Source organism: Oryctolagus cuniculus, chromosome 13 (genome assembly GCF_051225735.1).
Source record: "Oryctolagus cuniculus isolate XC-2025 breed Fujian yellow rabbit chromosome 13, ASM5122573v1, whole genome shotgun sequence".
Taxonomy (NCBI): Eukaryota; Metazoa; Chordata; class Mammalia; order Lagomorpha; family Leporidae; genus Oryctolagus; species Oryctolagus cuniculus.
This window is the reverse complement of record NC_142879.1, coordinates 18,921,337-18,943,355: the sequence shown is the minus strand read 5'-3', so window position 1 is coordinate 18,943,355 and position 22,019 is coordinate 18,921,337. Positions and strand designations below refer to the sequence as shown.

Genomic DNA, 22,019 nt, shown 5'->3' with positions numbered 1-22,019 from the left:
CTCTGCCCCTCACCCGGCTCCTTTCCCCAGGATCCGAGAGGCAGGAGGGTGGCGCTGGGGGTGGGTGGGGGGCGGGGCGCAGTGGGCTGTTACTCAGAGCTAAGGCATTAGGGAATCTCTCAGTTCTGTCCCTGCGCAAGGCTGGGACTAGAAATTCAGGCTTGGGCCCTCGGGCAGGCTTCACAGACTTTATTATTACACATATCATTAAAATTATTCCTAAACATGCCACAGTTTTTTTGACACTTCTATGAATCAGACAGTTCTCTGATTTCTATTTTTATTGGTGACTGCTGATGTAGAGAAAAGCTATGAAATCTGTATATTTGCCTTAAATCCACATGTCTTACCAGTTATTATTTCTGGTTTGTTTCTCTAGAACACATAAGGGCTTCCGTGCCTGCGGGCAGTTGTGCCACTCGTGGGTGTTTACTCTCGCGATGTAGCAGACGGCATTCTCAAAACACTGGCCCAGCAGGAGCGTGGTGACAGCCTTCAACCCTGTTTTATTCCTTGTTTCAATGGAAATGTTTTCAACCTCCCAGAGTTTATGTTTAATGTTGGTTCTGAAGAACTGGGGGATATATTTGCATTTCCCAAGGTCATGCCATGGACTCAAGGCCTTGGTCAAGTGCTGTGAGCATGGTGGAGGCGGTGCCCATGTGAGCATGAAGGGGACACGGTTCAGAGTCCCGGAACCACAGCAGATTTTACCAGAATAACGCAGGGGAGCTCACTTGGTGCAGATCCTCCTTTGCTGTCTATCTGCCTTTGATGAAATGATCGGGGACAAAGACAAAAGGCTGACATTCTCGTAGGAACGGACAGCTAAGCAAGGTGGCAGTGCTGACCCTGGGGCTCCTGGGAACACAGTGCCCTGCATCTTGGGGCCACCTGCAGGTCTTCTTGGTGGCAGGAAGCTGAGTCAGAGTGTGTGGAGTTGAAGGGCAGACCCGTATGAGGAGTGGGTGGGCAGAGGCCCCGGGGCCCCGGAGAAGCCTCTCCCCGCTGGTGTGCAGGGGCTCACAGGCCTCGCTGCCCACCTCCTGCCTGCCCCGTCCTGCCCGCGGCCGGGAGCTGAGCCTCTGCTGCCCGTGGCGGGCGACCCGAGCAGGCTCCTTCACGGACTCCCCAGGAGAAGGGGGTGGAAATGACTGCAACAGACACTATAGCTCCAGTGGGGACAGGAGGACATGGGACACCTGGGCCCTGAGCGCCACCTCTCGCGGGGACTCGGGGTTCCCAGGAGCCCTGGTTTCTGACTCGCACAGGAGTACAGCACCACGTGGTGCCCGCACAGCTGACCCCTCTACAGACTAAGTTCAGGGAAATGAGGAACTGGCTTTGATGACACCAACAGCGAGTGCAGAGCTGGGAGTCAGACCCAGGAGACTGACCCGGAGCCTGGGTGTCGCACACACCTTCCCAGGCACTCTCGCGCTGCACCTGCAGACCAAACACCAGGTCCCCTAAAGGCTGCGGAGTTTTCCAGGGACCCCGGACTCACACGTGCACCAGACGACCACAGACACACATGTGACACTTGCACGGCTTCGGTCCCAGGCTGAGTTGACTGGCTGCTCCCCAGAGTGCCAGGCTGCGACCTTGTTTGGCATAAGGGTCTTTGCAGATCACCTGGACCGGGGTCCCTGGAAGAGACAGAAAGGAGAAGCCATACAGAGACACAGAAAGGGCTGCGTGGAAACAGGCAGAGACTCAAGGCAGGAGGCCACGGGCAAGGAAGGCCTCGAGCCCCAGCAGCTGGAACCCGCAAGGAGGGGTTCTCCCCGGGGCTCTGGGTGCGAGGCTCTGCCAGCACCAGGATTTCAGATTCTTGGAAGCTTGAGAGAATGCCCTCTGCTGTTTCAAACCCCTCCCAGTTTGTGATCGCTTGGGAAGGCAGCGCCAGGAAGCTAAAACAGGTGTTCTTATTCCGCACGAGAAATTCAGGCATTTAAAACTGTGGGCGGTGTGTGGCGCAGCACTTCAGACGCCCGGAAGGCATCACGCCCCCTGGGTGCCCCATCAGATTCCCTGGGTTCTAGCCCCGGCTCCAGCTCCGAACTGCAGCCTCCAGCTGACGCGCACACTGGGAGGCAGCAGCAACGGCTGCAACCCCCAATTCTGGCTTCGACTTGGTCCGGCTCAGCCCCGGCCATTGTGAGCACTTGGGGAGTGCATCAGTAGATGGCGACTCCCTGTCTCGCTGTCCCTCTGCCTCTCAAATAAAATCAATCTATCATAGCTGGCATTTGTCATTCTGTGTTTCTCTCAATGGGTTAAAATATTGCTAACCTCTGGATAGTGACAGATATTACAATCAGGAAAAACAACTTGGGTTTGCAACCTCATTAGCTTACAGATGTGGAAGCCAGTCCAGTGTGGGCAGTGGTGAGGCGAGTGAGCTGCCCTGCCCCGCCCCGTGAGTCCGGTCCCCTAAGTCTGGGGCTGCTTGTGGCACTTGCCAGCCCCAGAGAGGAAGGCAGAGCCTGCCCTTCCAGCAGGAGGGGGCGAACACTTCCCACTTTCCACTCTCAGTTTGGCAACACTGAGAACCCACTTTACATCCTGTGATTGTTCTAGAAAAGACAGAATTGCTAAAGGTCGTTGTGTCAGGTTTGCCCAATCTGTGCTGCTTGCTGCCTGCCTCCCCACACACCACCCTTGGTGCCCTCATTTCAACACTCATGGCTGGGTTGGGACCAGGCAGCCAGATAAGAGTAGGGTAGGATCTGGGGCTGACCTCTGCCACACAGCCTCCGTCATGGCGCGCTTCTTGGTCTGGGCAGGTGAGTGAGCAGTCAGGGAGACTGGGCTGGATCTCGGGAGCCGTGGGGTGGGGGGAGGTCATGGCCATGGCTCCTTGCTACATCTGCAAGGAAGTGGGGGATGGTGCTGAGAGGGGCTTGGGTGGTCGTCCATCTCACCCCCTCCTCCTGGCTCCGGGTCCCTCATCCCCCTCCTGTGGGCTCCCCTTGAGCTCCTTGAGCCCATGAGCATTGCAAGGGAAGGCTTATCTCAAACCGGCTGGGGGCAGCCCTCCTCCTCCGCTCAGGAGAGCTCGCAGTCAGAGCCCCCAGCACAGGGAGCTCTGGTCTGGCCCATTGCATGGGCTCCTGCTTTGGGCCTTACCCAAGAAGCGCCACCGCCCAGGGCTTCTTTCTGTTTCGCATCGGTTTCCACAAGAGGGCAGCCTGGGGGCCATGACGTAACTTCCACGTGGGAGAGAGAAAGTGCCGTCTTCGTCTCTCCGTGTGTGGCTCCCTCCATTCACCTAACAATGATTTCAGTTCCATCCGCTTGGCGCAGACCTCAGGATTTCCTATTTTACATGGCTGGACAAGATGCCTTATCTGTATGCGTTCATCCATCAGCCCCAGCTGATTCCTTGGCTGTTGTGAATGAACGTGGCAGTGAGATGTCTCCTCCCCGTGTTGCCTTCACTTCAGGAAAGAGGAAGTTTGATTTGTCCAGAGCCAGACCTCCCCCAAAGCTCACGGGCCCGGGGCAGTGGCAATGACGTCGTGGTAACCTCTGCTTCTCTCTTGTGTCACCCAGGCCTCATGGTTCTGCTGATGGCCCAGTGGGGTAAGTGCCCTGGTCCTCCAGGCCGGACTTGCTCCCCTCAGCCCCGTCCCCGGCCCTCCTGTTTCAGCAGCCGAGCCCCACGGGTGTACATGTCCCAAAAAGGCCCCTGCCTCCTTCCCCAGCAGCCGAAGCCCTGCCATCCCAGGGCCAGCGACCACGTGACCCTCTTCCAGGTCACCCTGTGCCCTCACGGCCCCTGAGTGTGTGACAGCGCCCCAAGTTGTCAGTGCCGACGTCCCCCTGCAGCAGACTCTAGTGGCTGGAGGGGAGGCCCCCACGTCTTCTCCGGCCCGTGGCTTAGCAAGGACAGCACTGCTGCTTCTGTTGAACCGTTGGGAGGCGGAGCATGGGAGACGGAGGACGGGGTGCCCTCCTGTGGGAAACAGAAGAGATCACCAGGGCACCGTCAGCCAAGCGGACCCCGGCCCCCTTCCCACACCGCCGTCTGGCCAGGCGTCACTGGCCTCGGGAGGCTGAGCCCTCAGACCCTCGTCCCTTGAGTGCCCCCTGCTTCATGCTTGGCTATGATATGGGGTGGACATGCCCCCTCTGGCCTCCCAGGAAGGAACAGCCCTGGAAACGGCTGCGCCCCCAGCAGTCTTCCCACACATGATAGCGGACGCCAGAGATGGGCGGCGACAGAGAGTGAACGCAAGGCACCTAGTGCTTTTTTTAAAAAAGTATTTATTTGAAAGGCAGAGTTAGAGAGGGAGGGAGGGAGAGAGAGAAAGAGAGAGAGGAAAGATCTTCCATTTGCTGGTTCACTCCCCAAATGGTCACAACAGGTGGGAGCTGGGCCAGGCAGAAGCCAGTAGCCAGGAATTTTCCCAGGTCCCCCACGCAGGTGCAGGGGCCCAAGCACTTGGGCCATCTTCTACTGCTTTCCCAGGCCACAGCAGAGAGCTGGATCGGAAATGGAGCAGCCAGGACTTGAACCGGTTCCCATTTGGGATGCCGGCACTGCAGGCGGCAGCTTTACCCGCTGTGCCACAGTGCCTGCCCTGAGTGTGTGTTTGCATTGAAATGAATGTGGGAGAAGTACTCCAACAGAAGGACGGGCCATGTCCTGTTTCTCCCAGGCCTCGCACGGGGGCTGCCTTCCCTGGGAGGTTTCAGGGCCTGGAGAGAGGCCTCCAGCTGGGGCAGGGGGAATCCCAGCCCACAAGGTCCCAGCCCTGGGGACACTTGGGCTCTGAGCCTAGCAACTTTCAAGGACACAAGAGACCAGGAGACTTGGGGCCCAGCTCCTGCTGCACCCACTGGAACAGCGGTGCTGAGTGGGGCAGGTGCCCAGCTGGTGAGCCCAGGAAGTGGGGGTGGTGGCGGGGTCCTGCCCACCCCCAGGGGTTCTGAGGATCCTGGCCTCTCAAAATGCTCTCCTGTCTGGGAGGTGCTGCCCAAACAAAAGCAAACATTTCTTTCTTTTCATTGACTTGAAAGGCAGAGAGCTAGACAGGGCTCCCATCCGCTGGTTCACTCCCCAGATGCCCACAACAGCTAGGGTTGGGCCAGGCCAAATCCAGGAGCCTGGAACCCCATCCAGACCTCCCACATGCGTGTTGGGGACCCAAGAATCTGAGCCACCAGCTGCTGCCTCCCAGGGTGCACATTAGCAGGGAGCTGGAAATAGAGCTGGAGCAGAACCGGGGCTCAAACCCAGGCAGTATGATGTGGGGTGCAGTTGCCCCGAGCAGCACTTTACCCACTGCACCAAACACCCTCCCAGCCAACACCATCCCTGCCCGGGTCCTCGGCTTCCTCCAGTTGTATGAGGCCCCTGCTCCCTGGGGCAGAGTCTGCCGGTCCCCAGAAGGCCCGTCTGATGGCCACTTCTTTCCTTCATCCCGACGGGCCAGGCGCTGCTGCAAGGCTGGTCTGCTACTTCGCCAACTGGGCCCAGTACCGAGAAGGGGCGAGTCGCTTCTTGCCCAGGGACGTGGACCCCGGCCTGTGCACCCACCTCATCTACGCCTTCGCCGGCATGAACAACCATGAGCTCAGCACCATCGAGTGGAACGACGCTGCGCTCTACCAGGAGTTCAACGGCCTGAAGCGCAGGTGCGTTGCAGGGGAGGAGGGGACTGGGTGGGGGCAGGGACCCCCAGTGTCATCTCAGAGCCGGAAGCCTGCCTGGGACCCACTCGGTGGCTCTGGGCAAGCTGCACGGCCTCCCTGGACCTTCCTGGGCTTGTTTGGAAGCGGCAGGGATGGGTTCGGCATCCTAAGGGGCACCCGGGTCCAAGGATCAGGATGGCAAACCCGTTTCCCACCTGTGGATAAGCTCTGTGTCTACACACGCAGACCCTGAAGTCAGGGGCTCACCCTTTCCTTCCCAGTAAAGGGCTCCCCCTCCGCCCCGCACCCAGGGCTCAGGACGGGGTGCACAGAGACTGAAGCATCCTCACCCCAGGCCCACCCCACCCCACTGTCCTCCAGGGCGCCCTAGGAGTCGGCAGGCTGAGTTTTGCTTGTTTCTTGTCTTTGCCAGGAACCCCAAGCTGAAGACCCTGTTAGCCGTCGGGGGCTGGAGCTTTGGCACTCAGAAGTGAGTTGGTTGTGGGCACCTGGGTGGCCGGGTCCCTGTTTGGGGACCTGGTGCAGTGGCGGGAGACAGGGGGGAGGGGAGGGAGAGGAGCTGTCACCAGGCTGTCTCAGTCCAGGCAGAAACACAAGATCTAGACACAGCACAGAGGCTCCTGACCGCAGATCTCGCTGTTTCCTCCACGGAGTGGGGAGGGGGGCCGACCCGCGGACCCCACCCAGCACAGCGACCGTGTCTGGGCTGTGAAAGGGGACATCTGGGGTGAGAAGGAATTTTTGTTCCACTCCTGGCTATAAAATGCGATCTGTGACACTGAGCTTGGGTGCCAAAATATTGGCATTTCCGGGACATTTATGATGACTTGTGGAGACAGCAGAATAGAATATCTGGAATTAGACTTTTCCTAGAAAATCCAGAAATTCTGGTTCCCAACTTTTTTGGATCTTGAGCTTTTTGAAAGAATCTGTCTAGCATTGTGACTCATCTTCTCAAAATAAGGCTTCCGCACAGATTTTTCATTGAAATGTAGGGGTTCCCAAGCACACACCTTTTACTAAGGACTGCTGCTGTTAATAAAATTAAATTTAATTATAAATTAATAAAAATAAACAATAGAACCCGTCTACAAAGACCTTAACACCTGCAAAAGCTCCAGGGGACGTCTTTAATTGTTCCCCCTCCTCAAATTTGTATGTCTATTTGAGAGGCAGAGAGACTCAGAAGGAGGCAGGGAGCGCTCCCATCTCCGCTTCATTCCCCAAAGACAGGCAGGGCTGAAGCCAGGCGCGAGGAACTCACTACTGCCACCTAGAGTCCACATGAGCAAGCCGCTGAGAGGGCCGCTAGCCAGGCGGGAGCCCCAGGCCCTGTGCCCTGGTTTGTAGGCATCTCAGGCTCCGGGCTGAACACCCACTGCTGCAGGGACTTCTGACAGGGCCCGAGCGAGCAAGGTGCGGGCGGTGGTTCCCGGGGCAGCGCGGGGTTTGGAAGAGCGGTGGTGGTAACAGGAGAAGCACGAGGCCCTCTGAGCTAAGCACTGGCAGGAAGCCCACCGGGCTGACCTGACCCACCAGGAGGGGACACAGCAGGCTCCCAGGCTGCCCCGGGGTCTTGCCAAGCCCGCTGTGCTGCTCTCTCCTCATCTTCAACTCGGAAACAGACCCCTGTTCTTCTGTAAGCCCCCGTGCGGGTGGCGGTGGGGAGCAGCACGCTCCAGGCCAGGTGGTAAGCTAAGGGGGTCCGGGGGCGGGGGTTTGAGGAAGCAGGACCCCTGTTAAGTCAGCGGGTCCTGGTGGTGTCCGTGTTTGGGTGGAAGCACTTCTCAGCTGACCCCTGGGCCGTAAACCAGCCTCGAAGAACCCTGCACCTCTCCAGCCCACCTGGCCTCCACCCAGTGTCCCAGTGTCCCAGCGTCCCAGCGTCCCAGTGTCCCAGTGGTGTCTGTCCACGGAGACGGCAGCCTCCTGCCTGGCCATGGCAGGCTGAGTCTCCCCCTCTCTCAGGTTCACAGAAATGGTGGCCACAGCCGGCACCCGTCAGATCTTTGTCAACTCCGCCATTAAGTTTCTGCGCAAGTATGGCTTCGATGGCCTTGACCTTGACTGGGAGTTCCCGGGAAGCAGGGGGAGCCCAGCAGCTGACAAGCAGCGCTTCACAGCCCTGGTGCAGGTACGGCCGGGCGTCTGCCCTGGGACCCAGAGCGGCGGCCCCGCCCCGCACACTAGGGGAGCTGCTGGCCCCCAGGATCCCGTGCTTTGCGTGTAGCACAGACCAGCCCTGTGCTCAGCTCTCAGCCTCCTGAGCATGAACAGCTCCGTGGGGCCGCGGTCACCTGCCCCGTGCTTACCCTGAGCTGCCCCCCACCTCTGCAGGACTTGGCCAATGCCTTCCAGAAGGAGGCCCGGGCCCCCGGGGAGGAGCGACTCCTTCTGAGTGCAGCCGTCCCGAACGCGAGAAGCCAGGTGGACACTGGATACGAGGTGGACAAGCTGGCTGCGTGAGTCGGAGGGGAATGACTTGGACCCTTGAGGTGGGAGGGGCCCCAGGCAGTGGGCCCCCCACCCTGCCCTCCACAGGGGTAGAGATGGAGTCCCCCTGAAGTGTCGCTTTGGGAAAGCCCCGCCCCTCGACCAGCGCATCTAGGAAGACATTGCTCGCCATGTCTGCCACCCCACAGTTCTAGAACCTTCTCTGTGGGTCTTTACCCTCTCCCTTGGGAAATCACTTTTGGTTTTTTGGTTATTACTACTACTACTAATAACACACGGAGAGGGAGAGTCTCCCACCTGCTGGTTCACTCCCCACATGCCCGCAGCAGCCTGGACTGGGTGAACACCAGGTTAACACAAGGCTGGCAGTCCCTCCCATGCAGCACAGGGGTCCAGGGTGGGCAGGGAGGGCCCCAGGTGCCGAGGACACAGAGCGGGAACAGTGCCAATGACTCAAGCTGGGAGCGCTCTGCCCGGGCTCACCCCCACCTCTGACCGCCAGGGTCCCTGCCCAGGCTTACACTGTGTGGGGGCGGGGGGAATGGAAAGAGAGCCCCCATTGCGAGCCCCTCACCCTGCTCCACGCCTCCCACAGGAACCTGGATTTCATCAACCTGATGGCCTACGACTTCCATGGCTCCTGGGAGAAGGTCACAGGGCACAACAGCCCCCTCTACAGGAGGCAGGGGGAGAGCGGCGCAGCCGCTGAGTACAACGTGGTGAGCGGCGGGGGTGACGGCCAGCGGCACACACAGCAGACCCAGCTTGGCCAGGGAGCCTTGGCCCTCAGCTGGAGGGGGGACCGAGTGCCCTTCGCTGGGCCGCTGAACCAGGCACCCGTACTCCACACCACGCCTGATCCCCCCCCCAGTGGGGAGGCACAAAGGCCCCGAGCTGAGAGCAGGTGGGGTTGCAGTCCCACAGGCACCTGCTCTCTTCTATTCGCCCAGATGTGTCACACAGCTTAGCCGTGGGCCCTGCGCCCCGCCCCCGGGAGGCTCTAGCCTGCTGGGGAGTAATCAGAGTGGACGCTGTGTTTCACACTGGGCCGAAGTGCTACAGGGGCACAGAGTCACCAGGCCCTCAGGAAAGCGAGCCGGCGTCCGGGCTCCTCCTTGGGGGAGGCTCCTCACTGTCATTCCCTCAACACATGTCACAGCCCAGGGTTACGTGGGGTCACACACATTCGCAGGAGGGACTCGCTCGGGGGTGGGGGAGGCAGCCGGGTACTGCGTCGTGCCAGACATGCGGTCTAGCCAATTACTGTTACAAAACCCGCAGAGGTGGACATTTCCACTATGTCCATTTCCCTGGCAGGAGAGCCGAGGCCCAGCAGGGTGGGTGAGGCAGGGATCTCCGTCTGCTGTGTTCACTGATGTGCCCAGGGTGTTGCCTGGCAACAGGGCCAGAATCCGTGCCCCTTGGCCACAGCACCAGCAGCTTCTCTCACTGGGGGCTAGGGTTCAAGGCAGGTTGGAAAGGAGAGAGGGGTAAAGGCCCAGAGGCTGTGCCTGAGGAGTGCATCTCTGTCTCCGGAACCCCCAGCCTCAGACAACCGGACACAGGCTGCAGGCAGGGCATGCTGACCCAGCCCCCTTCCCCACCACCAGGACGCTGCCGTGAGACTGTGGCTGCAGAAGGGGGCCCCCGCCAGCAAGCTGGTGCTTGGCATGCCCACCTACGGGCGATCCTTCACCCTGGCCTCCTCGTCGGACACCAGAGTGGGGGCCCCAGCTGTAGGGCCTGGCGCCCCCGGCCCCTTCACCAAGGATGGAGGGGTGCTGGCTTACTACGAGGTAGGAAGACCCATGGCTACCCTGGGTGCCGTGGGGGGCAGGGGCTGCCCGCGAGGGGAGGGTCTCTCTCCCCCAGTTTCTGAGTGAGGATGTCAGGCGCAGAGACTCCTGGGAGGTGAATTCCTCCAGGTCCCCGCCATCATGGATACATCGTTAAGGTGGGGACCTTAAGCTGGTTCAGGGTCCTGGGTCCCTCCATGGGGAACTCCCCACGCCCCCAGGCTTCCTCGGGCTGGGGTTTTCCTGGAAGGGAGGCCGGTGCCTCCCTCCTCCCCCGGACTGCCCTCTGTCCCTGCAGGTCTGCTCCTGGAAGGCGGCGCACAGAATCAACGAACAAAAGGTGCCTTACGTCTTCCGGGATAACCAGTGGGTGGGTTTCGATGATGTGGAAAGCTTCAAGGCCAAGGTGAGTGCCAGCCTGCTGGGCGGAGGGTGGTCCGGGCAGGCCTGGGGTCTGTCAATCACACTGAATGACAGCAGTCAGAACCCTTCAAGGCTGAGTCTCCTTCTAAATGTCCCCGTGACAGCACTCTGTGCCTTTAACACCTTCGCATCAAGAAAAGACACAGCGACCAACACATACCGAGTAGCTCTCTCTAAAGGATCTGCATTTATTAAATAAAAGCAAATCCCACGGATGCGGGGAGAAATACGAGGGCAAGGGACACGATTTTGTTCAGTCCGCTGGCAATACTAGGTGCATTTTCAAATGACAGACCACCGGTTCTGGCGGCCCGAGGCTGTAGCTCATTTGTGATCACATATCACTTACTGATCTGCACACGGCACGTCAGGTTCCCTGGCTGTGCGCGGATCCTAGAGAGGGCTCTGGCGAAAGCTTAGGCAGCGTGGATCAGCCAGAGGACACAGCCTCTGCCACACCCCAGCCTTCTGTGGCACAGCAAACGCCTATTTACACAAGTAAGGAGTAGGACACTGTAAAGTAACCCTAGCAACGTGGCACAGCAGTGACCTAAGCCAGTGGCAGCCGTGGCCCGAGGACAGGTGTGCCAGCTCCGCTGTGGCACCAGGCTCGTTCCCAGCAACACCTCCAGTGCAGGAGGCGGTGCACAGTTTCCAGCTCTGGTTTAATGGTATTTTAGGTTGATTGATTGGTTCAAAAGGCAGAGTGGCACTGTAGCACAGCAGGTTAAAGTCCCTGCCCGCAGGGCTGCCAGTCGACATGGGTGCCCCTTTGAGCCCTGGCTGCTCTACTCCCAATCCAGCTCTCTGCTGTGGACTGGGAAAGCAGCAGAAGATGGCCCAAGTGCTCAAGTCCCTGCCACCCACATGGGAGACCAGAGGAAGCTCCTGGCTCCTGGCTCCTGGCTCCTGGCTCCTAGCATTGGATCAGCTGAGCTCTGGCTATTTCAACCATTTGGGGAGTGAACCAGTGGATGGAAGACCTCTCTCTCTTTCTCTCTCTCTCTCTGTAACTCTTTCAAATAAATAAATCTTTTTTTTAAAGGGCAGAGAGACAGAGAGAAGAGAGAGAAAGATCATTCATCTGCCAGTTCATTTCCCAAATGGCTACAACAGCCAGGGCTGCACTGGGCCAAAAACAGGAGTCAGGAACTCCATCCAGGTCTCCTACATGGGTGCAGGGGCCCAGGCACTTGGGCCATCTTCTGCTGCTTTCCCAGGCACAGTAGCAGGGAGCTGGATGGGAAGTGGAGCTGCTGGGACTGGAACGAGCACTCGCAGGTGGTGGCTCCTCCAGTTTAACCTCACGGGGTCACCGTGACTGGTGCATGCACCCTTGCCTCCCCCTTGAGGGGGGAGCAGTGCCGTGCGACCCCTATCAGTCACCCACAGGACTGATGACGGCAGGTTCTGCTAGGAGGGTAGATGTGGGCTGGGGACGGGGGCAAGTGGTGCAGGGCCACTGTGGGGAGCATTTGAGGTGAGTCTGAGAGCTGGGCCTCCTGGGAGAAAGCCCAACAGGCAAAGACATGGCAGCCTGACCAGGAGTGACCACATGGTCACCCCACCCCGACCCTGCCAGGCAGGGGCCGGAGTCAGCCATGCTGGCCTCCAGCCCAGGGCTGCCCCCAAAGCTCCAGCCACTCCTGAGCCTGGGGGTGCTGGAGCCCACAGGGCCTGCCAAGGTGAGGAGGCTGGGGCCTAGCCCGGGGCCCGGCCGACCCCCTCTGCCCCTCCCCCCCAGGCCAGCTATCTCAAGCAGATGGGGCTTGGCGGGGCCATGGTCTGGACACTGGACTTGGACGACTTCCGGGGCTCCTTCTGCAACCAGGGCCCGTACCCCCTCATCCAGACGCTGCACCGGGAGCTGAGTGAGTCAGGGGGCAGGGACCAGGGGCCAGAGGTGGCCCTCGGGGTGGGGGGCACAGCGCAAGTCCCCAGTCTTTCTGAGGCAATGACCGTGGCTTCGCAAGCTGCACCCGGGAGCGGAGGAAGCTGTTGAAACGATTTTCCTTCTGCTTGGGTTGTGGCAACACTTGCCTGGGTGTGGAAACCGGGGCCCCTCCACGCCAGGTCCTAGGCCCAGGAGCAGCCCCCACCCCGCCTGCAGTGCAGACCCCAAGGCCCTCGCTGCCTGTGGGCTCCGCCTTTATCGGGGAGTGTGGCCGTGCTCTGTGGGCGTGGGGGGCGCCGCCTCCGTGTGTGGCCTGTGGGTTTGGGTTACCCTGCGGGGACTTGGTTGACTCCCTGCTGTCTTCCCAGGTCTTCCCGATGGGCCTTCCGGTCGTCCCGAGCCTGGAGTCCCTGCCCCAGGGCAGCCCTCTCAACCTGAGCGGGACCCCAGCCCTGGACCAGGTGCCTTCTGCCAGGGCAGAGCCGACGGGCTGTACCCCAACCCTCAGGACCGGGCCAGCTTCTACACCTGTGCAGGGGGCCGGCTGTTCCAGCAGAGCTGCCCGCCGGGCCTGGTGTTCAACCCGTCCTGCAAATGCTGCAACTGGAGCTGAGCCCCGAGCTGGACCTGCGATGGCTCCATGCCTGCCTCCGGCTTCCCCTGGCTGCCGTCTGCCTCCTGCAGGCCTCTCTGCTCTCAGCCTTGGCCTCAGCCTCCTGGGCTCTTTCACTTGCAAAATAAATCTTTGGTTTATTCCCCCATGTGTGGTGTCCTACATAGGCTCCCTAAGTGCCCTCTTGGCTCAGAAACAGCCCTAGGCATCCAGAAGGAGGTGGTGGGAAGGTGGTTCTGTGTGCCAGGTCTCGCCTCAATGGGCCCACCTCCCAGTGGGCGGCTTCCAGGGCACAGGTGTCAGCATCCAAGAATACCTTGGAGTTTCCCGCTGAGTGTCATTCCCCAAGTGCACACTAGATGGCAGCAGAGAAGAGCTTTTCCCACCTTCAGTGCCCTGCTTGCCCCCGAGATAGGTTACTGGAAGAACTGGGACTCAGGTTGTCGGCATTCACTTTCAGCTAACGCCTGCCTTGGCTCACTTCCAGCTCCCGTTAGCCAGATGATGCGGGAGCAGTTATCATACCCGTTTTACAGATGCTTAAACTGAAGACAGATCCTAACCTGTTCTGAGTCCAGAATGAAGGCAAAAGGGGCCCAGCTGGGCCAGAGGATTTGCACACGGCTGCTTGGAAAAGCCAGGATCAGTCTGGATATTCCTGGCCGCCGTGGGTGGCACCTTGGCCAACATAGGTGAAGAGAATCTGCACACCACCTCCAGCCTGCCCTGTGTCACCCCCAGCTGGTTTTTGTGCGGCACTGGGATGGGGACAGGTGGGCAGGAGGGAGGTGAGCGACAAGGTCCCAGCCACGCCGGCTCCATGTACCACACCGCCCTGCCCTGCCCCGCTGGTCCCTGTTCTGCTTTCACACAGGCGCCCGTCCCCTGTGGTCCCGGGGAGGGGGTACCACGTCCATGTTCACATCCACGTCCACGTCCAGCGACAGCTCCCTCACTTCTCAGAGTGGAGTCTGGGGGCAGTTTCTCCACAGGGCAGTGGCCGAGCCCACACAGGCGCCGGTGGCTTCTGGCCCACTGAGTCCTTGGCCATATGACTTGAAGCAACGAAACAAACCCCCGGCCTCCTCCTCTGTTAGAGGGGAACCAAGGGGACAGGCGGCCAGCACTCCCTGTCCCCCTCCCTCTCTGGCCTTGCTTTGCCTTGTGTGGTCTGAGTGACTTCAGAATGAGCCAATCGCCTCCTTTTGGCAAGAGGGGCCCTCCCACCAACAGCCCTCTGCCCCCTTTCATCATCCAGGCCGCCTCTTGTCCTGCCCCCTCCCAGCCCTGTCACCTGTCTCCCTCCTGCTCCTCCCTCTGCTTCTGTCCCAGCACTGCAGTGGGCTTCACCTGTCTCCCCTGGGAACCCCTTTCTGTCGCTTCTCATGTGCCCCCCAGCTCAAAGAGTGAGGTCCCCACTTGTCACAGCACTGAGAGCCCTTGTCAGTACCCGGTCTCCTATCACCTCCAGCTGCCACCGATAACCTCAGCCATGCTCGCTCCTCAGGCGGGACCCCAGACACCCACCCTCACCCAGAAAGCTCAGGCCCACCCTAGTCATTTGTGCTCAGCTGTGGCCACTGGACCCCAGGGGACCTCGGGGTCACTCAGCACACACAGAATGTCTGGCAGGATGCTTGGTGGGGTCTTCTGGGGGTGGGCAGTCTCTTGGGGGGAGTCTGACAAGGGACAGATGTACAGAGACGCTCATCTCATACGATGATATGCTGGACAAGCCACCACGTGGGTACCCACGTCCTGTGTGGTGACACATGTCCCAGCGGGTCACCGGGGGACCCCAAGCAGGCCAGGCTTTGCTTGACCACCTCTCTGCGCTGTGTCTTCCCCCTCTTCCCACCAGACTCCCAGGTCACCCCCTGTAGGAAGCATCCCCTAGGGGCCCCCAGCACCCTTGGCCACTCCCCTGTTACCCTACGTGCTGTCCACTCCGCTCTGCTGTGGCCATCTGTGTGGAGGGGGGACTGCCCCCCAAGGCCTCCAGCTCCTAAGGGCAGGGATCTTGCTTTTTTTTTTTTAGGATTTATTTATTTATTCAAAAGCTAAAGCCACATGAGCTTCTTCCAGGCCTCCCACATGGGTGCAGGGCCTCAAGCACTTGGGTTAACTTCCACTGCTTTCCCAGGTGCATTAGCAGGGAGCTGGATTGGAAGCAGAGCATCCGAGACTTGAACCTGCACCCATACGGGATGTCGGCGTCACAGGCAGCGGCTTACCCGGCTGTGCCACAGCGCCGGCCCCCGGGCCTTGCCGTAATGGGCTCTTTCCTTCCCTGACCACGTCTGAGAAGCAATAAACTCTGGAGCTTAGCAGCTCTGATGTTTTTCTTGCTTTATTCTCAGGAGCAGAAGTCGGTTCTGCACCGGGTTGGAGGCTTTCCAGGCTGAAGCCCCGAAGCTGGCTGGCCTCTTCCACTGAGTTCAAATCACACACATTTGGTTTCTCTCCTCTCCACCGCCGTTCTTGCAGACCACAGAGGCGTGTGGGTTAGGCTTGCCCCGTGCCAGGCCAGCCCTGAAGGGCACAGACACTCACCACTGGGGTCAGGGCGGGGCTTGGGGTCCACCCGCACCTCCGTCACCCTCTCCCGCAGCTCCCTTCCTGCCACAGCTCTCGCCCCCTGTAATGCCGGATTCCCGGTTTACCTGAGCATGCACGGTTACTAACGTTAAAACAAGAAGCCGGCCGGCGCCGCGGCTCACTAGGCTAATCCTCCGCCTTGCGGCGCCGGCACACCGCGTTCTAGTCCCGGTCAGGGCGCCAGATTCTGTCCCGGTTGCCCCTCTTCCAGGCCAGCTCTCTGCTGTGGCCAGGGAGTGCAGTGGAGGATGGCCCAAGTGCTTGGGCCCTGCACCCCATGGGAGACCAGGAGAAGTACCTGTCTCCTGCCATCGGATCAGCGTGGTGCGCCGGCCGCGGCGGCCATTGGAGGGTGAACCAACGGCAAAGGAAGACCTTTCTCTCGGTCTCTCTCTCTCACTGTCCACTCTGCCTGTCAAAAAAATAAAATAAAATAAAAAAAACAAGAAGCCTTTCCTGAGCGTTTACCACGTGCCAGGAGCTATGCCGGGGCCCGAGTGGGGTGCAGAGGTGACTGGGGCCCCCCAGCACCCCTGTGGGCGGGAGCGCCCAGGGTGGGGGCAGCAGGCTGGAGCAGAGCTGGGAGGAGGTTTACCACTGTGCTGCTGGGAGCTGCGGTCTCCGGGGATCACCACAAGAGGACGAGTCTGGCTTTGCTACTACCGGGTTTTTAAATTCTCTGTGTACAAGGCACTCCTTGTCTCTACCATTGCCCCAGTCGTAGAGAAACGAGGTCCCGGCATCTTCAGAAACCTGCTGGGGGCTTCTGCGGCCCACAGCCCTCTGACTGGGTCCCTGGTGCTTTCTTGCAGTTTTACCACCGCGTAGGCGTTTGTGTCGTTTACCTTGACTTCCCATGCACATTAGCAGGGAGCTGGATTGGAAGCAGAAGTGGAGCATCCGGGACACAAACCTGCACCCACATGGGATGCCGGCACGGGGAGCGGTGGCTTCACCCGCTGCACCACGATGCCGGCTGGGTGCGTGTGTGTTGAAGCTGACCAAGGGAAGGCAACGTGTCTTCCCAAAGAGGCTGTGAAAGGCCCCCCACCCCCCGCCGCCGCCGAATTCTCACCACCCCCCCCCCCCCCCGCGCCTCACCACTCTCATCCTGCTTCACTCCTGAGGCGTAGAAGATGCTGGTTTGCTATCTAAACTCACACCTCCCTAGCTCCCCCTTGGCTTCAGCGTCTTCTCCACGCCTGCAAGCCGCGTGACTAGTCCGCTGTGTCTCTTGCCATTTTTCTGTCGGGTCGTTTGCCTCTTTCTGGTTCAAATGCGGCTGTCTTTCAATGCAGCCAAATGTAGCAGTCCTACGCTTTATGGTTCCTATTCTCCCTCTCATGTGAGATCAAAAGATATTTTTCTATATAATTCTCTGAAAGCCTGGCAGGTTTTGCCTTTTTTTTCCTTTTCATCTTTAACCCTTCTGACATTGACACCTGAGTGTGCTGGGAGTTAGGATCCAATTCCATTTTACTTCTCACTGTGGCGAGCTAGTGCTATTTATTGAAGAATCTACGCTTTTCATGTGAACCTCTGAGACCGTCTGAAAAAAACAGATTTCTGCAGACCGTGGGTATCTTTCTATTCCTGTGCTCTGTTTTTCCTTCTTCTACTCCAGGAATCCACTGCCTTCATGACCAAAGCTGTGTAAGAAGTCTTGATACCTCGTAGGGCAAGTCCTTCTGAACCCTTGCTTTTCCATGGACAGGTTAGAATTTTATTGCCAAATTCCTTTCAGATTTTGATTAGAGTTCCATTAAATCTGCAGGTCAGTTTGGGGTAGAATTGGCATCTTTATAATACTGAGTCTCCCTCTCTAAAACATGGGATAGCTCTGCTTAGCTGTCTTCTTACATGTATTTTTTAAAAAGATTTATTTTATTTATTTGAGAGACAGAGTTGCAGAGAGAGAGAGAATCTTTCATCCACTGGGTCACTCTCCAAATGGCCACAGCAGTTGGAGCTAGGCTGATCTGAAGCCAGAAGCCAGGAGCCGGGAGCCTCTCCCGGGTCTTCCATGAGGATGCAGGGGCCCAAGTACTTGGCCCATCCTCTGCTGCTCTCCCAGGCACATTGGCAGGGAGCTGGATCAGAAGTGAAGCAGCCTGGACTCAAACCAGCGCCCATGTGGGATGCCAGCACTGCAGGCCAGGGCTTTAACCCACTGCACCACAGCACCGGGGGCTTAAATGTATTTTAATACAATTTTATAATTTTCTTCTTAAAGATCTAACATTTCTTTTATTAAACATATTTCTAGATATTTTAGTTTTGATTGCTCCTGTAAGTTGCACCCTTTGTAAAAGTCGCATTCTCTTCCTGACTGTGGCTGGTGTGTGGGTGGTCCTGCTCTCCGTATGTGGGTGTTGTGCACAGCACGGGAGCCCACGTACCGGTGGAGATGCTTACCCAGCCAGTGCTCCGTGGATCTGGGGCACCAGCGTCTGCTCGTCCATACATGGGCTGGGAGGCTCCCTCTTCCCATTCCTGAAAGAGTTGTGTCCAGAGGATGTCTCTGTTCCTTGAACATTTGGTCGCAGCCACCAGGAAGGCCGGCTTGGCCCCGGGCTGTGTTTGAGGGTGATTTGTAGCTGCTGATGCAGGGTCTGGTAGCCACAGGACCACGGAGTCTTCTTTCTCCTTAAGTAGGCCGAGCCAAAACTCTGCGTCATCCCCGCCCTCCTCCCCTGCTGGCTCTGAGCGTGCCAGGAGGCAGCGGTACAGCGAGCTCTGGGTCTGTGCAGAACTCAGCATCTCTGTGTCCCACATTAAGAGTCCCTGTTTGAGAGGAAACCAGGGAGGTGGCTGCCATCTCCTCCTTCCATCTGTCGCTTCCCAAGCAGTCTGAGAGGGTGGGGTCAGACCCCATAGAGCCGGCTGGGGCGGACCCCCACTGCTGTAGGTGCAGGGCCCATGAATAGACGCCGGGAAACCCTGACCCTACAGAGCCACCACCCTCACCTCCTCCCAGAGGAATCCACAGACGCCCAAAGGGGTCCCTGGGGGACCCGAGCCCAGGAAACCAGCTCCCTCCACTCCTCCCTCCCTCTTCCTCTGCCCTGCCCTGCACCTGCACTGCAGGCGATGACGGCCTCAGAGTGACTGTCCCCTGGCTGTCACGTGGGACAGCAACAGGGCCCTTGGCTCCAGGGCCCCAGGTTGCTGGGTCTGGAGGGAACAGGAGGGGCCCGGGCTGCAGCAGCAGGGGCCGTCCGGAACGGCGACGGCGAGGAGGCAATGCACGCCCGAGGCACCTACCCCACCAGCAGAGGATGCGGCTACAGGTGCCCGGGGCCCCCTCCTCCTGGCCCTGCCCCCACCTGGTGTGGGGTTGAGGGGCATTCCTGATTGACAAGTGCTCTTTGTGCTCAGTCCACTCCCCTTTCCTGGCAGTGATGCCCATTTCCTGGCAGCCGGAACCCGAGCCAAGAGAGAATGGCCAGTCCCCTTTGACCAGATACGCTGCCGACGGCCCACTGGGCCTCACCTTGTTTTGCTCAGGGTGGGGGCGAGGAAGGGGCACACAAACGCTCCTGTCACTCCTCTGTGCCCCCCACACACACATGGCAGAGGACATCGTGGGAGCTTAGGATGGCCCTAGCCCCACCCACTCCCACGTCCAGGGCGCTCGCGCCGTTCCCAGCTGTCTCCCAGGCCAATAATAAATCAAATCCAATCAAAGGCTTTGCAGGACCCCTCCCAGTTCTCCCTGCTCAGCTCCTCATTCCTTGGAGGCCACACTCCAAGAATGGACACTAAAGGGGGCCGCCAGAGAGGGAGAATCTGGGACCAGGGAGATGCCTGCCACGCGGCTTGCCGTGGCCTCCCTGCAGCAGAGCCGCTGGGAGCTGAGGAGCCGGACCCCAGCCCAGGGGGGCCTTGTTTCCCCTGAGCTCTTCCTGTGTCTCACACAGAGCTCCTGTGGCCTTTTTTGGCGTCTGTGGGGGAGTCTCCACCCATCCATGTTTAAAGTGGCTCTCGGTACACCTGCTGCACCCACGGCACCCTCACTCCCCCACCTCACGTGGTGGGGACCCGGCCCTGTAACATGAGTGACACAAGGCTCCGCACTCACCATCTGGGATCCTGAAGGTCAAGGGTACAGAAAGCACGTCACCTGCCACCTTCCTCCCCCGCCCCATCCCCCAGACCCAAAGGCGACCCAGGGTACAGGAGAGGTCACTAGGCCTTTACCCCTGCCTGCCTGGTGGCCATGGGCCAGCTACTCTCATCCCAAGACCTCAGGGTCCCCTGTGCAGGGGACCCTGGCCTGGCCAGCCACCGCCAACCTCTGGGAGCCCCTTTGCAGAGAAGGAACCAGGGAAGGCCAAATCCTGAGCTTGCTGTCACGTGTCCCCACGCTGCCAGCCAGAGGCCCCTTTTGATTGATTGTGGGGCTGCTCTAAGGCTCTCTCCTCCAGTAGACCCCACCCAGGGATGCAAGCATGTGCACACGCACACATGTGCACACATGGACACACATGTACACACATATGTGTGTGCACACAGATGCGTACATACACACATGCACACATGCACATGCATTTACAGTACACACGTGTACAGGCATGCACTCACAGTACACACATGCACACACGTGCACACTTATGTATATGCACATGTGCACACACACATTCAGATGCACACACACACATACACACGGACACACACATACACAGGGGCCTTGACCTTTCTTGGCCCAACACAGGAGCCTGCGACAGTGTGGGGCAGCGAGGTGCCAGACGTCGCCCTTCTCAGCACGGTCATCTCTACGGATCGCTCAGGCCGGTCGCTGCACCGGCTGACCCCAGAGCCCTTTCTTGTCCTCCTGAACACCTTGCGCCACCTTGGCAGTGACACCACAAAGCCAAAGCCTGCCGGCGGCACAACCTGACGCCGGGCTGTGCCCCACAGCCTCCCTGGCGTGGCTCGGAGGTCATGGCCTTGGCAAGAGGCCGGGCCTCCCCTGCTCACCCCCAGCACAGCGGGGCCCCAAACGCCTGGAGACAGCCTCTTCCTAATCCCTTAATCCAGTGGTGGGAGCCATCTTCTATTAAGGGACGGTGACTTCAGTGGAAAAACCAAATCATGCGAGTCACATCATTGTGCAAAATCGCTTCATTTACGTGCGGACGCTGCTGCGGGCTCTTTAATCAAGAGAGTGGCAGAAACCGTTCCGACGCCTGACCGTGAACGCAAGGCTCAGCGACTCAGAATAAGCGTGATCGATTCAGTCTTTAGAGACCGTCTAACAAGTCTGGGGCAGCTGGGGAGCTGTGGCTTGAAAGATGGTGAAGGAAAGACAGGGCGAGGAATGGTGGGGAGAGAGAGAGAGAGAGAGAGAGAGAGAGAGAGAGAGGAAAGGGGGGTCAGTGGGAGGAAGAGGAGGAAGCGGAGAGCGCAGATTTTCGGGTGCCTGCGCTGGTCACAGAGCTGCCTCTTCCCGTTACAGCCTTCAATCTTCCCAAGAACTCTCAAAGTTAGGTGTTTTGCAGACAAGGAAAGTCAGACTTGGAAAGTTGTCCAAGGGGGTCGATGCTGTGGCGTAGTCCGTTAAGTCTCTGCCTGCAGCACCGGCATCCCATATGGGCGCTGGTTCAAGTCCCAGCTGCTCCACTTCTGATCCAGCTCCCTGCTGATGGCCTGGGAAAGCAGTGGAAGATGGCCCAAGTGCTTGGGCCCTGCCACTCACATGGGAGACTCAGAAGAAGATCCTGGCTTCAGCCTGGCTCCGCCCCGAGTAGTTAGAGTCATTTAGGGAGTGAACCAGCAGATGGAAGACCTCTCTTTCTGTCTCTACCTCTCTCTGTAACTCTTTCAAATAAATAAAATCTTTAAAAAAAAAAAAGAAAAAAGAAAAGAAAAGGAAAGGAAAGGAAAGAAAAGAAAAGAAAAGAAAGCTGCCCGAAGTCCCATCTTCGGGGAGCGTCTCCTCGCACTGCCCCCCTCGTTGGCTCCCTGTCCGGCTGGGGATCGTCTGCGTCCATTGCCCGGTTCACCTTAGCCTCCTTCCTTCCTCCCCTTCCCAGCTCGCCCTGTCTTCTCCCAGCCTCCCCAGGTCTCCACGCGACGGCCGGGGGCTCGCTCTGCGGCAGGTTCCTGTGTGGACGACCGGGCCCCGTGGCTCCTCCTTCAGGTCTGCCCTGGAGCGCGGCTCCCAGCCCTCCCCAGTCACTCCCCCCCACACTCTGACTTATTTTTATCACGGTGCTTGCCAGGACATGATGTTTTCCGTGTTGATTCTCTATCCCCAAGGCCGGGAGAGTCCCCATGGGAGCAGGATTCACCGGTCTTGTTTATTGCTACGTCTGCAGCACCAACACCACTTCTGCACGTAGTACCTGCTAAAAAGAGGCTTTTGAGGGGCCGGTGCTGTGGTGCAGTGGGTTACAGCCCTGGCCTGCAGTGCCAGCATCCTGTAATGGGCGCTGGTTCGAGTCCTGGCTGCTCCACTTCCAATCCAGCTCTCTGCTATGGCCTGGGAAAGCAGTAGAGGATGGCCCAAGTCCTTGGGCCCCTGCACCCATGTGGGAGCCCCAGAAGAAGCTCCTGGCTCCTGGCTTGGGATCAG

At 59.0% G+C, this 22,019-nt stretch overlaps 3 protein-coding genes across 4 annotated transcripts in view; 2 read left to right on the top strand and 1 right to left on the bottom strand.

Annotated features, from left to right (window-relative positions):
- LOC108178222 (plasma membrane calcium-transporting ATPase 4) overlaps positions 1 to 539 on the top strand; it is a 33,005-nt gene extending 32,466 nt beyond the window's left edge. Inside the window, 1 exon segment of the mRNA XM_089312009.1 lies at positions 380 to 539. The gene's annotated coding sequence lies outside the window, so the exon portion shown is untranslated.
- A 702-nt stretch (positions 540 to 1,241) lies between these two features.
- ADORA1 (adenosine A1 receptor) overlaps positions 1,242 to 22,019 on the bottom strand; it is an 83,921-nt gene continuing 63,143 nt past the window's right edge. The window contains exon 3 of the mRNA XM_089311327.1: positions 1,242 to 1,649. Coding sequence (XP_089167453.1) covers positions 1,379 to 1,649 — 271 coding nt within the window. The 3' untranslated portion in view covers positions 1,242 to 1,378. The remainder of the gene's footprint in view (positions 1,650 to 22,019) is intronic.
- On the top strand, positions 2,564 to 12,992 carry CHIT1 (chitinase 1). Of its 2 annotated transcripts, none has more exons than XM_002717457.6 (11): positions 2,564 to 2,789; positions 3,559 to 3,588; positions 5,445 to 5,646; positions 6,077 to 6,133; positions 7,633 to 7,798; positions 8,002 to 8,126; positions 8,714 to 8,837; positions 9,729 to 9,914; positions 10,213 to 10,320; positions 12,082 to 12,208; positions 12,600 to 12,992. In XM_002717457.6, the coding sequence occupies exons 1-11, from the start codon at positions 2,765 to 2,767 to the stop codon at positions 12,842 to 12,844; spliced, it is 1,395 nt and encodes a 464-aa protein (XP_002717503.4). In that variant the 5' UTR covers positions 2,564 to 2,764; the 3' UTR covers positions 12,845 to 12,992. The 2 variants fall into 2 exon arrangements, with proteins under 2 accessions (XP_002717503.4, XP_069911217.2); XM_070055116.2 differs by having other exon boundaries at positions 2,653 to 2,789; positions 3,450 to 3,588.

Bases quoted from the DNA above. Each gene is read 5' to 3' on its own strand.
- CHIT1 (XM_002717457.6), top strand. From the start codon at position 2,765: ATGGCGCGCTTCTTGGTCTGGGCAG. The intron at 9,915-10,212 runs GTAGGAAGACCC...CTGTCCCTGCAG, and splicing joins GGGTGCTGGCTTACTACGAG to GTCTGCTCCTGGAAGGCGGC. The intron at 10,321-12,081 runs GTGAGTGCCAGC...CCTCCCCCCCAG, and splicing joins TGGAAAGCTTCAAGGCCAAG to GCCAGCTATCTCAAGCAGAT.